Here is a 16,126-nt window from a genome sequence, read left to right on the forward strand (position 1 = left end):
CAAAAGAGATTGCCTATCGCAAGAAGAGAGCGACTTTCAGAGAGGGAAAACGAAGCCCCCTGGAGATTTCTTGATGGGTGATTCTTGCTTCTCTTCAATGACTTCACACCGATGTCAACGACTGTTGCAACTTCCACATGGCAGGCTCTCACAGTCAAAGGATCTTGGCTCTGATACCACTTGTCACGTTCTTTAATGCAGAGATGCACATGTGTGTAGATGATGCATAAATTGAGAAGCATTGGCCCTCCAAATGGGGTGGAAGGAGTGCCCACGTGAGTGTATTTTTGCTAGACTCTTCTCTACATGCTCCACACAAACCACAATCCATACGCATGCAAATGCCCATACTCACACACCATGAATGACACGATAGGGTGCAACCCTCATGCCTCTTGGAATCACATCCCTTGGGCATACCCCATTATTCTACCCTTAGCCTATGACTTTTTATGCCTACCATTAATTAATGCAATACCCATACACAATGCTACCCTTTCCTAACCTTCCTAGGACCTAATGCATACGTGCATATTTTATTATATTCAATTGGCCAGTTTACAATGTTATGACCATAGGGTAATCACCAGATTCCCTTGAATGATCCACTAGGATCTAATACAAATAATCATGTCATGACATCTTATGTGTCTATCCAGCCTCCTATGAGGTCCAAGGACAATACCACTACGTCTTTTAGGAGGGGCACAACTTTGGTCGCCTCTCATGACTGATCCATTTTCATGACTATGTCTACATTGGGCTTTATTTAATTGAGATGAGATGTCTCTGAGACACGCTACTATGACAGATTAGACATCCACAAGAAGACATAGCATCACAAGCTGTGGAGGTAGACCGAGCACAACAACATGTCACAGATTTTTACGCCTTTGAACTGACTCTAGGATACAGTGGAATGGAGGAGGAGGAGGAGGAGGAGCTAGCTGACCTATGAACACTGTGGATCAGTAGAGGGAGACAACATAATACTATTGACCCCTTAAGGGTCCACACATGACACAGAGAGTGAATAGGGCATGCATCATTGAGGCTCGACCTATCTCTGCCCTCACTTGTTCGAGACGAGGGGTCACCCTTGACATAGCCCACTGGATACACAGGTCGAGGAGACCACAACCTCAGCCACAACGCAAGACATCTCAGCGGATGCAAATTCAGATATCTTTGCAACCCACTAGAGAGTTACTATGGTGCCGGGTTTTGGTTTTTGATTCAGTGCCAGACACTTAGCTCTAGTTTTGTATGTGTTTTTTAGTTTTAAGATCTATAGCTATAGCTTAGACTATCATAGCACTCAGCAAGGGTCCTAGCGCTCAGCAAGGGCCTTAGACTATCATAGAACTCATCAAGGGCCCTAGCACGCCCTTTGCTTCAGCCCTCTGAGGCTTGTATGAGTTTCCACTCTATTTGGTGTACTTTGTCCCATAGGCCTGTGAGGCCTTCCGTAGATGTTAATCTCTCTCTCTCTCTCTCTCTCTCCCTGCCTCCCTCTCTCTCTCTCTCTCTCTCTCTCTCTCTCTCTCTCTCTCCCCCAAAAAAGTCTCATAGACTCTGTTGTCCTCTCTTTTCTTTCACTCATTCTCTCTCACAATGCTCTTTTAGTCTATCACTCTTTCATTTTCTATCTCTCACAAGACATACATGATTTAGAGAATGACAATTCAAACTCTAGGAATACAAAAGGATGAAATTTTGAACCAAAGAGGGGAAACCCTAAAAATGGAATAACTAGCCTTGAAGCTATGCAAAGCTCAACAAAACATAAAAATGGACCTAGGATTCTTTAGAACTTGAAGATGACGATGAGCTATGGTTAGAGGTGGCAACTCCGTATGACCCGAGGTATGATACCATGGAATGAAGGGGAGAGAAAGAGGAGAGAAATACACACAAGAGTAGCTTATGTACACTAGATTCAAAGAAGAGAAGTGGGTCTTATCTACACATGAGTGGATAAGGGGTGCTCCTTTAGTTGACATAGTTCGCTTGGGACTACACTATGAAGTGCAATTTACCAAACATCTCAATAGGACTTTGTATTTACATCACCTCATCAACTTTTATAGAAGGAATGAAAGCCCATCAAAAAAGCTAAAATAGGCACTCTCAAATCATTCATTGGCTCTAAAGGTCTATCTATGATTCCTTCTATTATTCATTTATTTCAAAGGCTTTTATAAAGTACCTCTAGAAAGATTTTTAAAAGTTTCAAAGGCACTTTGTTTGTCTAGAACTTATATAATATAATGCATATGTATGACATTCATTGAGTTACTATTTGGCTAGTACCTTATGTATGTGTCATTCTTCTTTCTCGGTCATCGTCTCTTTTCACAAGTCATGCCTTCAAGGACTTAAATCTATATGATAGTCTTCGAATTTACTCTTTGCCTCCAATCCTAGTCCATTTATATGACGATGTTTTTCCTCAACAAGGAGTGCCTTAAGGGACCCAAATTGGTTCTCAAGGCTTCCATCGAAACATTTAACTTATGAGATTATCAAAATAATTATCATAAAGCACCTATGGAACGAGTTATGTGTTATATTGAGTGTCTAACTATCAAACAAATTATGGATGAGTTCTTTGTTCTATAGATTATCTCATAATTTGCCCACCTTCTCATCACCTTTTCAATAGCTTTGAATCATTGATGCATTTAACCCATGGGAATACAAAGATTTAATGTGCACATCATTAATCCAAATAGCTATTTTGAAGTAAGGACATCAAAACGCCTACATTAAAATACAACAAGCCCATAATTGATCTATGATTAATTGAAGAGGATCAACCTTTTGTGTGAGCCAATTGATGGATTATCTTATTGAAAATGAAAGAGATAATCAAGACATCAAATCCACACAATCTAGCTATGATGTCATGACCTTCTTGTTTGTTCTTTGTGTGGGTAGTCGCTTGATGTTGAATGACATTGTTGTGCAAGTGTTTTTGCATGGTACCCAATGTCTAGGAATTCATGATTTTTATCCATTGATATAATTATAAGTTAATATCCATAATTTCAAAATATGATAAGGCCATTGAGTAACTTCTCAAGTCTAGGACTAGCTTTAAGTATTTTCTATTACAATAGAATTTGAAAGAGTGAAAGATTCCCCGAGGGACCAAATTGAATGTCCTTTAGGACCCTAATTTGATAAGAAAGAGAGTGAGAAGATAGGGTATCATCTCTACACACCAAATTGAATGTCCTTGAGGACCCTAATTTGATAGGAAAGAGAGTGAAAAGATAGGGTGTCATCTCTATACACCAATGATACGATTCCAAGTTTTGGTTGTTACTAGCTAGTCTTCTCAATGGTCACTTTGCTTTCTATAAGCCATAAAGAAGATATACCATGTCGAGGGAAGCTTGAAAAAAAGGAGCACAATCCATGGAATTATAGCACAAAGGGACCTTTTTTATCTGAAAGGAGGGCCAAGTGCATTCTTTTATGATCCTTTTCTACATGATGTTTGGTACTTATAATTGGATGCCAATTTTCACTCCCCATACTAGCTATCATATTGTTGCATCGGGGCACCATAGCTTTTAAACAAACGATGACGTGTACAATAATAATATTTATTGAAGGCATGACAAAAACAAAGAAGATTGTTGAAAATTGTACAAAAAAAGATTCTTGCAAATGATTGAGAATGTTATGATCAAAGCGGAGTGTCCATTTTACGCCTTGAGCACTCTTCTTTGAATATTACAATATCCATTATAGCATCTTTGATGATTATGCATGCGCGTGCATCAAAGGTGAGATTGCTTACTGCTTACACAAGCGAACTTAACCATTGTCTTTATTGTCCCATTGTGCAATTACTTGAACTTGCTTTGATAATTAAGTTGAGCCCATACATGAATTTATCTATAGGTAATTTGGTGCAAGCTGGCTCATGTGCCCCAGCCACCCTTAGCAAAATGGGCCCTTGACTGGAACAGATCTCAGTAATTAGATCCAATGGTTTCTATAGTTTATAAATCAAAACGCTTAAATAGAATGGTTCAATTCTAGAGTGTCGAGAACCATCCCACCCATTAAAAACATAGACAATGCACCATCCATTAAAACATCCACCTGCAACACCACCACCTTCACACCAACACCCATCACCTTTTGCCTTTAGAAAATCATATATGCGATGGAGTGTTGGGAGAGGATGGTTATCCAGTGTGAAAACAATGGGACCAGATGACGTGGCGAATAAAGGATGGAAGAATTGTGTTGACTTGGAGAGGAGCAAGGGACCACATGCTCCCCAAAATCATACGCTTTTCCTTCTCTTTGTCTCATTTACTTTCTTGCTCACTCTCGAGTCTCACTCACATGCGGATTCACGAATGCCCAAATTGGAAGCTTTGCAGGAATCGCTCCATACAATCTCCAATGCCCAAAATTACAGCTTCGCAAGAATGGCTCTATACCGCTCGCATTTCAAGTAAGACCCCAAATGCGCCTTGCCTTGCTTACGCTCCGCGAAGCGAAATCACCCCTCAACAGCTTTTCTACTTCTCATTTGTATGTCGCTTCGCATTTTGGATTTGTGTCTCCTTGCTCTATGCTTCTTGATTTTTCTGTATGTTGCCTCTCCAGCAATGCTTCCTCTTGCTTTGCTTTGCATTGTACACTGAAGAGGCTGGACTTCAGGATCAGGTCTCGGCATGGAAGCAACTAGCCCTTGGCAAAATGGACTTTCACTAGGAGTAGCTTGCCTTTATCAATTGCCCACCGGCGTTTTGCTCTCCTTCAGTTGCACTGCATGGGAGTAAAAAAAATTGTGCGTTCACCCTTCCAAAATTTTCCCAAATCGCATCATGTTAAGATGACCCAAGTGAACTATGTGTGAATTTCAGCTCGTGTAAATGGGCACCCCGTCAGCCTTGCGAGTCTCACAGCCTTCTAAAGAGACCGTTCATTCAATTGAATCTTCCTCTCCCACAGCTTCTTCGAGACCCGCCTCTCCTTCTGTGGCTGCAGATCCTCCTCCAGTCCGGGCTCCTTGTAGCAACTTACTGAAAGGACAGTTCCTTTCAGGAGAATATTCCGTTTATGATATTGACAAACAGCTCCCTGGGGAAGCTCCGGAGCAGTTAGAGGTGCTTCCAATATCTGCGTATAGATGGGATCCTGCTCTTGTGGCTGGAAGGCAAATTGCTGTGAACAGAAGATATATTTGTTACTGTCTGCGTCCAGGTTCTATTCGTATTCTGGGCAGAAATGTGGCCTCACGAGGCCTCTTTCAGGGTCATTCACAGGTGTGCGAAAAGCCAGGGATCATTCCTTCGTTGTTCCATTATCTTTACAAACGTCAGCTTTAAGCAATTGAGGATTCTAAATAGGTCATCATCACATGTTTCTTCCTTGCAGCGGGTGACGGACATGTCTTTCTTTGCAGAGAATGTACACCTTATAGCAAGGTAAGTCTCTCTGAAGTTTGGTGACACCATTGTCGGAGGGGAGCAATATGCTATGCAGAAAGTAGCTTTACTGACGGGGGGGATTTTTACAAAGACTTACCAAAGTTTTATAGCTGCTGTAAGCTCAGTCATGATGGTAGCTGTGAATCGTTGACCATGGTGCAGTACGAGCTCCGATGGGCGGCTTCTTGTTTGGAAAATCCTGGAGGATCATGGTGCAGATGGCAAATTTCAACTTTCAGACCAGATTGTAATGGCTATACAGTTTGATGGAGAGTGGAAGGATGTGCGCCCTCGCGTGTGCTGGCACTCTCATTCTCAGGTCCACAAGTAACTTTGGGAGGATTGGTTGACAACAGTGTGATCATAGAGTTTTCCTTTTTCAATGGGCTTGACGCGCTCTCAGCAAATTTTGTGGAAAACTTGTTTATGTTCACTGCATGAGGCCCTGATATCGTCTCCTATTTGCTTGTTTCCACTGCAGGAGTGCCTTGTGATGAGCATAAGCAAGTATGTACTGAAAATAGATTTGAATGAAGTGAGGAAGGCTTCATCTGTCACATTTGCAGCAGAGACTCCTTTGAAGTGCCAAATTATGAACCTGATTTCTGGAGTGCAGCTCATAGGCCGACATGACGATGAAGTGACAGATTTATCACTCTTTTCAAGGGATATCTTGTACATTGCCTCTGCCTCCAAAGATGGGATGGTTAGTGCAGTTGTTGATGCATTTTGGCTCATTAGTTTGCTGATGTATACTATTTTTTATCACTTGAAACACTTCCAAGTGCATTTTGCTTGTCACTATTGCTCCGTTCCAAATGCGCACCCCCCTTTTTGTCTGTCCCCACACTGGAATGGTCCTTGTATTCACAGATCTGTTTGTATGGTGCTAATAAGATTGTGTGCATGATTGGGCCCAACAAGGTTTCCAATGAGAAATGAAAGTCTCTCTTTGTAAACACGGTGCCTGAATCTTTGGGCGATACAGGTTCAAATATGGGGAGGTAGGAAGAGGGATAAGCTTGCAGTATTTATGCCACATGAAGGACAGCCTGTGGGATCAGTTGCGTTTGTCTCCCCTCCTAATCAACCAGATGAGGCTGTTCTTCTTACTGGGGTAAGTTTACACTGACTCCTTGTGTTTACCAGATTGTACAAACCTTACAGGCATATTTTACATTATTTCTCTGTAATTGAAAAGCTCTGCTATGGATCATTCTCATTCAGAACAATAAATCGACCAGTTGGTGTGGAAAGGAAACAAAGGCTGATAAAAATAAAGAATATAACTTAACAATGAAAAGAAAAACCTAGCATATTAATAGTTTTACTGTTAGTTCACATGGTAACTCAGGGAGGGTAATAACTAGCTACCTCCTTCATTTTATCTTAGTTAGCCCACCGTCCAATAAGGCGGTCAGGGTTTAAAAGGGAAAACAGATGATCATCTTTTAACTCACCAGCCTTGAAGGCAGTTCCGGATGTACGTGTAGGGATCATTGAATTCTTCAGTTTACCTATCTCCACTGACCTAATAGGCGGTACTGTGTATGAGGTGTTTTTTCATTATTGAAATGCGACAGTTAGAATTGCCAATGCAAAGGGGAAATCATTTAGAGGGGTTTGGAGGTAGCAATGGAGCTCAAAGGATAGGCCTGAGCAGTCAAGAAGAATGCTTGCAATGCACATTAAAGGAGGAAATATTACCTTAAAGAAAGAAATGTACATGAAACCCAACCCTGAAGGGAACTCTTACCCGGTTGCAATAATAGTATATATGCTTATTATAATCGTGAGCTCTACCATTGTTAGACTTTTGTATATCTTAAAAAAGGCTATCAAAAGTGCCAAAACTAGAGCAAGATAGAATACGATGAGCGTGGGGGGAATAGATGAATCTTGTATGATGACCTATACCTAGATGAATCCAGGAACATTCCCAAACTCATCCTCCAAAGGACGGGGGTAGGTTGTGGGGACCCTCCAAGAAGTTCCAGGGGCATAGGTGCCAAAACTCTTGAGAGGTAATCATTGTTACGAAGGGAGCTCAAGATGTAGGTAGAAGATGTTGTGAATCCATGGAGGACACCTAGGATGGGGCGATAGGGGGAGGGAAAAAGAGAGGCCAAGGGGGGAGGAGGCGGAGGTGTGGAAGTATGGGGGAGGGATCTCGGCTATGGGTCAATAGTAGGGGAAGTGTTGGATGGGAGAGGAGGCTTTGGGGAGGCATCTTGAGCAATAAGAGATCAATGTGTGTGTGTGTGGGGGGGGGGGGGAGGGGGGGGGGAAGGGATGGTAAAGGCTCATGAGGAGGAGGTGCCAAAGCTAGGGAAACCGTGTACAATGAAGTTCGAGGGACAAGAGGTTCATAGAGGCAAGGTTGGAAAGAGAGACGATTTTGGAGGAGAGGTATCCGTAGGATGGCAGAACACTAGGATCCAAAGAATCCATTGGTGGCTCACTGTCACCCCTCCATTGATGGCTCGTTGTTGTTTGGCCTTGCAACATGCATTCTCGTTGGCATCCTTCCCCTTCTTCCTCCCATTGTTGTCCAACCTCTTATCTCTGAGCTATCTTCAAGATCCTTGGCCACAAGGGGTGGAGTTTGCTGTTGTATTCTCCCTCTATTCCCCTCTTTGTGAGATAGGGGCACGCTTTGGCCAGGTGACTAAAGCTTCTGAATCATCCAAAGGATATTTTCCTAACAGGCCAACCAACTCCACCTCGTGATGAAGCTTGGTGCTTGAGAGGGGCTCTAGGATGACCTTAGAAGGGTGAGTGAGACCATCACCTTGACCTTACCTTAAAACTCCATCCTCCATGAGAACCATGGCTGCTAATAGGGGGTTTTTCAAGGCCATGCCAAAGTGTGTAGCAATAGAATCAAGGATGTTATGGTAGTTGCATTGAAGACTTGGGAATGTAGAGTCATTGAGAAGTGTGGAATCTAGTGGGGTCTCCTTGTCCTATCATCTATGTATGGAGGGCTCCGCCAAATCAAGGTCGTGTTTGTCCCTACCGAGGTTATTTGCAAAGAAGATGCCTTGTCCATGGATGTGGCTCCCTCAAGAGAGCTTGCTTAGAAGTGTGCCCCCCCATCCCTTTGTGTTGAAGCTCCTACATTTTTTTAGGTACATGAAGTATTGAAATTTGATTCATTTTTTAAATTTGATTTCTTGGGTTGAGGGTTCACAATTCATCTACATGGTGTGCACTCCCTTGACCCCACTATGTGGTGCTGCTTCCCCCTAACCCACCCCCTTACCCCAAGCCGATAGTATGTCGTGCACGTGCCCCCCTCCCATTATGTGGTGTGCATTCCTTCCCACCCTTGGCATAGTTGATGCATGCATCCCCACCATATGTGGTGCGTGTATCTCCCTCCCCTCATCATATTTAGTGCATGCATCCCCCTCCCCCCATGTTTATGGTGCATGCCCCCCCTCCCCTGTAGCTTTGCCACCATACATGGTGCACGTAGTCCCCCCAAACCCATCCTACATCCCCACCCTGCCCCCTGAAAAACCCCTGCCCCGCCACCCCTCCGACCACTGCATACATGGGATTTTTGTGGGCGACAAAATTTTTTGGATTTTTGAGGTGACATGTCCTTGGCTGTGAAGCCCTAATACTGTGGGAAAACGAAAGCTAAGCAGGTGCCTGCATATGGAGGGCTGCCAAGTCAGGGTCTAGTGTTTGTCTCCACCTAGACTAGTTGGAAGGAAGGATGTCTTGTCCATGGATGTGGCTCCCTCAAGGCTGAGCTTGCCTAAAAGGGTAGGAGGTAAGCCAATGATGTGCCACACTATTGCTTTGTGTTGAAGCTCCTACATTGAGCTCTTGATTAATTGTTTGTGTTGACATGTACATGGGATTTTTGATGACAGAAATTGAGGGAGTTGCCATGTGAGCCTTCTTGCTAGACCAAAGGTCACCAAGAAAGACACGTCTCAAGGTCAGCAAAGCTTCCAACAGAACCTCTCCCAATACAATAATGCAGCGAGGAAGCTGCAGTTTGCAAGGGGAGGGAAGGAGAAAGGGTAGGTGGACTCCAGCAAACAACAGGAAGGAGGAGGAGATGGTTGGGGGCAGAAAGGGGTGGCTGGGGTCTGTGAGAAGGGTGGCAGCAGCCGGGGTGCTGTGAAGGAGTGGAGGGGTTAGGTGCAAGGTGAAGCGTATCAAATTCTCCTTCACTTGTTGGGAAGCTGCTAATGCGTGGTTTGTCATCTAAATCTTGTGGCAGCATGCTTTCATATTGTTGAGAAGATACTTTTAGTATGTTTGGTAGGTTCCCATAAATATGTGGAGCTTTCAAATCATTGATGCAGATGTGCCCCTCTACTATTTCTGAGCTTTCAGGCTCAAGTTCAGCACCGGTCTGTGCATTAATGGTGTATCCCAAATGATGAACTTCATAGACTGAATTTTTTTTGTATTATATGCAATCTTCTTGACTATCAGAGCTGCAAATATTTTATGAAAAATTTGATCTCATCAGATAAGAGACTGAGAATGTCTTGTGGTTTGTCATCTAAATCTTGTGGCAGCATGCCTTCATATTGTTGAGAAGATACTTTTGGTGTGTTTGGTAGGTGCCCATAAACATCTGGAGCTTTCAAGTCATTGGTGCAGATGTGCCCCTCTACTGTTTCTTGAGCTTTCAGGCTCAAGGTCAGCATTAATGGTGTATCCCAAATGATGAACTTCATAGACTAAAATGTTTTTGTATTATATGCAATCGTCTTGACTATCAGAGCTGCAAATATTTTATGAAAAGTCTCATGTATTTGATCTCATCACTAGAGACTGAGAATGTCTTTAGGATAGACAAATACACACATCCCAATGAGTGATTTGAAGTTCATCAACACAATTTGCTTGAATGTCCAATGGACAAAGGCATGATCCCAATTTGTTGCAAGTGCGGTCCCTGGGGTGTCTACCCCTTGTTGGGATGTAAACTATAAGTCAAGACTATAAGTCAAGAATAGACCATAAAGGCACGAATAACTACAATTGGATTGGTTGTGACGGAGGATGGCGTTTACTTTTTTAATAGACTCAATAGCACTGTAGTCCCTTTGATAATTTAAAAAAGGAATAGGATAGTTAAGGGTACTAATTGGTTCTATTCGCTCAATGATTGTAGTCTTGCAATGGCAATGGTAAAGAGCTCATGAAATAAGTATTCACTTTGATAAGGCTAGATGATCTGTCTTTTTTTTTTGTTATTTTTTGAAAAACTTGGTGTGAGATCTAGCTCTTATCAGGTCTGTGATTGCAGGGACCTATAAACCACAATCTGAAGCTTTGGATACCTGGAAACACGGAAGGGTCCTTGGATAGTAACATGTGGCGGTCTGTACAGACACTTGAATTTAAGAGCTCTGATGAAGGCAATGTGGAGCAAGCTTTTTTCAATCAAGTCTGTGTAATACCACAAGCTGGGTTGATCTTATTAGGGAATTCAAAGAAACATGCGTTGTATTCCATACATCTAGACTTTGGAAGCTCTGCACTGGCAACACGAATGGATTATCTGGTTGAGTTTTCCATGTCTATGCCAATTTTAAGTCTTACAGCCATGGCTGACATTGTGGTCAATTGTAAAGGCATAGTCCAGGTTTTCTGTGTCCAAACTCAGGTCATTCAACAGTACTTTCTTAATGTCTCGCTGTGTATTCCTTCCAAGGAGGAGGAATCCTGTTTTTCACAAAGTTGTAGTGCGTACACTGGATTGAGCCTTTCTAAAACTTCTGCTTCTGATGAAGCAGAAAAAGGAAATAAAATAAGTGAAGTTAAAGAAGTATCCATAGAAGAGAGGCCTGAAGCAGGCAACCCAGGTCTCCTATGCGAGCACAACGGCCACAACCTTGTTGCTGATTCAGGATCTGGATTTGGAAGTTGGGTGGAGGTGCCGAATTGGATAGCTGCAACCTTAAAGAAGACCATGAAGAGTGCGCCTGCAAAAGAGGCCACAGACATCAAAGAGACTACTTTGCCACGCTCGTTGAGTCCTTTGGCCCTTGTCTCAAAAAGTCCACATGGAGCAAGTAGTGAGCTTCATCCAGAAGGCAGGGCATCGAACTTACCTCCTGGTACACATGTTGATGAGCCTTCTGGAGGATGCAGGTCATTAAATGCGAGGCAACAATTCTCACCAACTTTGACTCTTCTGCCTGAAGAAGAGGACAAGTCCAAGGTTACTGAAGATGCTGTCATAGCCGTGGGAGCTGTAACTTTGTCCTCTGGGGATTCTTCTCACATAGATCTACAAAGTGTGTGTACTAGGTCTGATCTTATCACACCGTCCGAGCTCATGGCTATGGCCTGCTTTGAAGCTGCTGCAGTTGTTGCAGATAAGCTGAATAGAAGCACAAGGCAAAAAGAGGCAAGTGTCGGTCTTCATGCTGAAAGTGTAAATTTAGTAACGAGAGCCCAAATGGACCCTTGCCTTGATCAATCAGAGACTTGCCCTATTGCTTCAATGCAGGACAAAAGCATTCCATTAGATGCTGGACAATATGAGATTCAGAGGGAAACAGGCTCACAACTTTATGTGTCAGCACTCGGCACTGGAGTATCAGTGGGTGTTTCTGAGCATGAAAAAGTCGGCCCTTGTCAAGAGGAGAATGCACTTCAAGAGAAGATCTATCCAGGGGCTTTCAGGAAGTGTGAGCAACAGGCAAAGGAGTCTGCAAGCATTTTTGAATGCCTCCCAGGGACAGCAATGCATTCAAGCAATGCCAAGAAAAAAAGGAACAAAAACAAGAACAGCGATAGTGATACTAGAGCACCAAGAATTTATGATTCTATGTCAATGCCAGTGTCAGTTGGTGAAGAGACATCCCAAGTGCTTGAAGAAAGAGAGGAATGTTCTCAGGGGAGTGTTACCTTTCCTGGAATGGCATTGGAAGACTTGGCAGTGCAAGTTTCCACAATGCAGGAATTCTTTGACCAAGTAAGTAGTTTTCTGAGTCTGATGTTTTTGCGATAATTGTCCAGGAGTGAGTTCTGTGGTCTGGAATTGAGCCGAAGCTGATCATATTTCTTTTAAAAAGGTTGTCTGAAAGCATCATTTATTCCTTTTTGGTGTATGTGCTTTCATTCTATGGTTTGCAGCTCTTGGCCTCGCAAAAGGAGCTGCAGAGGGATGTTTCACTGTCATTTGCTGCTCCTTTTGCCACAGAGATCAAGCGAATGGAATCTGCTTTTGAACAGACTTTGGACAATTCTCTTAACGTCCACATGGACTCTTTCTGGAGCCAAACTGACAGCATAAAGAGAGAGGAGGCTGCTTTTCAGCAGGAACGTTTTCAGCATTTGACAAGTGTTGTAAGAAATTTTGTGGAAAAGGAAGTAGTGTCAGCCTTAAATCATGTGTTCAAGACAGAGATGACATCGATTGGAACCAGGATTGCTCACCTTACTTCTTTGAATGTTGATACTGTGACTGCAACAGCTGTATCTAAAAATTTAGAGGTGTGAATCTATGCTGTTAGCTATGTAGATCATAATGGTGCTGAAGGGAGGTGCTTTGCTTGATGATTTTTGTCTGAAGTATGCTTTAGTCTATTGCTTGTGTTTTTTGGATATATGCTAAGGTACAAATGCATCATGCACACAGCTGCACAAATGCCATTTGTAATATTCTATTAAGCATTTGGACTCAGTTAGTGTTAGTAGTGCGCTTAATATTTACGATTGTCTGAGAGCTGAATTTTCTTACTGCAAGTGGCAAGAGGTGTAACTGGATTCTAGTATTAGCTAGTGCGTCCCTTATTTTGAAGCAATATCTTTGAGCACTTGTCTTAGCTATTCGCAGTCAGCTAAGATATTTTAGAAGAGCTTAAATGTCAAACACTGTGGTTTATGGTTTTCAACCTTGCAGGTGATTATTGTAAAGTGAAAACTACACTGTCCATTTGAGAAGTAGAAGTAGAAGTAGAGTCTATTGAGAGAAAGAAAGCAAGGAAGGAAGAATGAAAGAGAGTTGTATTAACATCTGCAGAAGAACAAAAATATATGAGGAGCTAATTACATTGAATCCCAAAAAAGTAAATGCATGAAGCATCTCCATGGGAGTGCATGAAGCATCTTCAAACTTATTATAAAAACATAACTATTTGTAATACTAACATGGCCATCATAACATCAGTTTAAGACAGAGAGTCTTTATGATTAGATTTGAATTCCCTGATAAATGCTTTTCCTTCTCTGTAAACAGCCCATTTACCCTCCTTCCTTGCTTCCTTTACTTCGATGAGTTCCATGGCTCTTTGTTTAAGCTGGTGCAAAGTGAACTCCTGTGATATCTAAACCTTCGTATCTTCCTTTTTATGAGTTTTTCTACGAATCTTTATCTTTTCTGCGTGTTTTTGCACAAAACTAGAGAGAGAGAGAGAGAGAGAGAGAGAGAGAGAGAGAGAGTTTCTCAATTGCTTTTCTTTCTTGGTTGGTTGGTTCATTCATTTTCTGAAGGGTCTCCATGAAAAGATTATTGGACAACTACAGAGGTCTCTCTCAGGTGTATTGGATTCTTTAGTACCAGCACAGTTTCAGAACCATTTCATGACATTTGGCAAACATTCATTGCAGGTCTAGTAAGTGGTTGCAATTGAATTTAATGTCCTTTCTCATGGATTTTCATTTTTGATTCAATTGTGTGTAGGGATGAATTAGTGATCTCTCTTTCCTTATCAAATCAGTGCCTTGGTTTCAGTACACATGCTTCACACTCTTGATTGTGTTATGCTCCCTTATAAGTTCTTTATGCTTTGGCATATGTCATCTGATGACAACACTTTTTTGAATGACAGGATGATCTCCGTTGTTGCTTCGAAAATCAGGCTTTTCCTAGATTTCAATCCTTTTGTGACAATATGTCAGAACAAGCCTATGGATTATTGTGTGAAGAGCTGCCAGAATTTCTTGCCTTAGTAGAGCAACAAGTTGGTTCTACTTCCTTCGCTCTCGCTTCATCTGTAAAGGTAAATTCCCAAGATGTGTTGAAAAGAACGTAAAATGGGCTGGTACATAGCGCCCCTCCTCCCCCCCCCCCCTCCATCCCCCCTCCCCTCTCTCTCTCTCTCTCTCTCTCTCTCTCTCTCATGTGTGCATGCATGCACTGCATGCACATACTTTGCAGACATGTGCATGTGCAATATTCACGCTATATTCTGCATGCCAATACTTGGTATAATGATGGCTTGTTTGGGGAAAGAGTTTGTGTAGTGCACGCTTGTGCATTCGATTCCCTATCACATAAACAATGCCAAAGTTCATCATCATTGTGACAGGACACGCTGCATATACATTTTAGGCAAAAGAATCTGAGATCGTTTGGTCTTGCCCATATATAGGTCTAGACCTCAGAGATAACTGGACATGCATGGATAGGAGAATTCGAGGAGGAATCAAAGCACTCTTTAGCCACCAGCTTAAATGCACAAATCACGCATCTAAAGCTGGGAGATGAGAAATCCCATTACTGTCTGTATGCATTGCCCAAGGTAGGTGATGTGTGGCAGCTCTTTAGGCTGAATTGTTTTGGCAATCATTGTCTTTGTTTTCCCTGCATTAATAGATAGTCCACTGCTTTCACAAAACTGATCCAGAACAGACATCAATTTCTGGAGGTCCTCCTGCATATACACAAAGAGCACTACATCATCTGTGTACATGAGTAGTAAGAGTGTGTAGTGCCCTAGCTGGTCTCAGAAGGATTGTGTTAATCCTTTGTCCGTCTTAAGTTGACATCTTACCTTCCGATAAAGGTGAGCTATGTTGGGGTAAAGGCACATTGCCAACCCTTCATTAAAGATAGGACACCTATGACTGTCTTAAGACAGTCATAGGGTAAAACCTAATCCTAATAAAACTAAAGAGTTTGTGGTGTGGCTCATCACTTCACACCTGCACATTGGAGTCTTTTCTCTCTCTCACTCTCTGACTCTTGCTCTTCTTCCCCCCTTCAGGCCCTTCAACTGGTATCAGAGCCAGCCTCTCCTACCCTTCTCCACTCCCAAGCCCCTCGGGCCTTGAAGCCCTCAGTACCCTCAGCAGCGCGCGCGAGCAAAGCAGCGCCGTACGGACGTACGTTGTCCATACATCCGTACGGACGGGCGTCGCATCGGCGGGCAGCGTGAGCAGAGCGCGGACGCGGGCACGGGCTACGAGCGTGGGCACGTATCGGATCTGGGCGCAGGGCTGGGCGCAAGGCGGCAGCGCGTCGAGCAGCCAGGGCGGCGGCGCATTGCGCAGGTCAGGGCGGCGCAGCAGCGCGCCACTTCGCAAAGGAAGCAGCACATCGGTGCATCGCGCAGGAGCTGCCGCAGGCCTCCTTCGCGCGCCGTACATCCGTACGGTGGCCGTACGTCCGTACATCCGTACGGACGGCCCTGTGCCGTACAGTACAGATTACCGTACTGTACGTTGACAGGTCTTTCAGCAGGGAGCTGCTTCCGTTTTTTTTTTGCAGCAGGGAGGTTTTTTTTTTTTTTTGGGATCTGTGTCAGAGGCAACTTCTCTCCTTGGATTTGGCTTTTGCACAAGTACAGCAAGTACGAAAGTACAATAGGTACATTTTTGTTTGGGGAAGAAAGAGAGGTGAAAGAGCACTCTGCTCTTCATTCCTCTTGATTAAGGATCATTTTTCAGTTCAC

General features: G+C 43.1%; 1 protein-coding gene across 2 annotated transcripts in view; it reads left to right on the plus strand.

Annotated features, from left to right (window-relative positions):
• Positions 1 to 4,344: 4,344 nt before the first annotated feature.
• LOC147888281 (varicose-related protein-like) overlaps positions 4,345 to 16,126 on the plus strand; it is a 29,504-nt gene continuing 17,722 nt past the window's right edge. The window contains exons 1-10 of one of the 2 annotated variants that reach the window (XM_087393397.1): positions 4,345 to 4,480; positions 4,636 to 5,297; positions 5,410 to 5,459; positions 5,625 to 5,781; positions 5,944 to 6,168; positions 6,451 to 6,579; positions 10,747 to 12,423; positions 12,585 to 12,944; positions 13,944 to 14,060; positions 14,282 to 14,452. In XM_087393397.1, coding sequence (XP_087249523.1) covers positions 4,905 to 5,297; positions 5,410 to 5,459; positions 5,625 to 5,781; positions 5,944 to 6,168; positions 6,451 to 6,579; positions 10,747 to 12,423; positions 12,585 to 12,944; positions 13,944 to 14,060; positions 14,282 to 14,452 — 3,279 coding nt within the window. In that variant the 5' untranslated portion in view covers positions 4,345 to 4,480; positions 4,636 to 4,904. Of the gene's footprint in view, positions 4,481 to 4,635; positions 5,298 to 5,409; positions 5,460 to 5,624; positions 5,782 to 5,943; positions 6,169 to 6,450; positions 6,580 to 10,746; positions 12,424 to 12,584; positions 12,945 to 13,943; positions 14,066 to 14,281; positions 14,453 to 16,126 lie in introns of those variants that run through there. The other variant, XM_087393398.1, reaches the window with a different exon arrangement.

Source organism: Dipteris shenzhenensis, chromosome 22 (assembly GCF_047967505.1).
Source record: "Dipteris shenzhenensis isolate YYH24624 ecotype China chromosome 22, Dip_SZ_1.0, whole genome shotgun sequence".
Lineage (NCBI taxonomy): Eukaryota > Viridiplantae > Streptophyta > Polypodiopsida > Gleicheniales > Dipteridaceae > Dipteris > Dipteris shenzhenensis.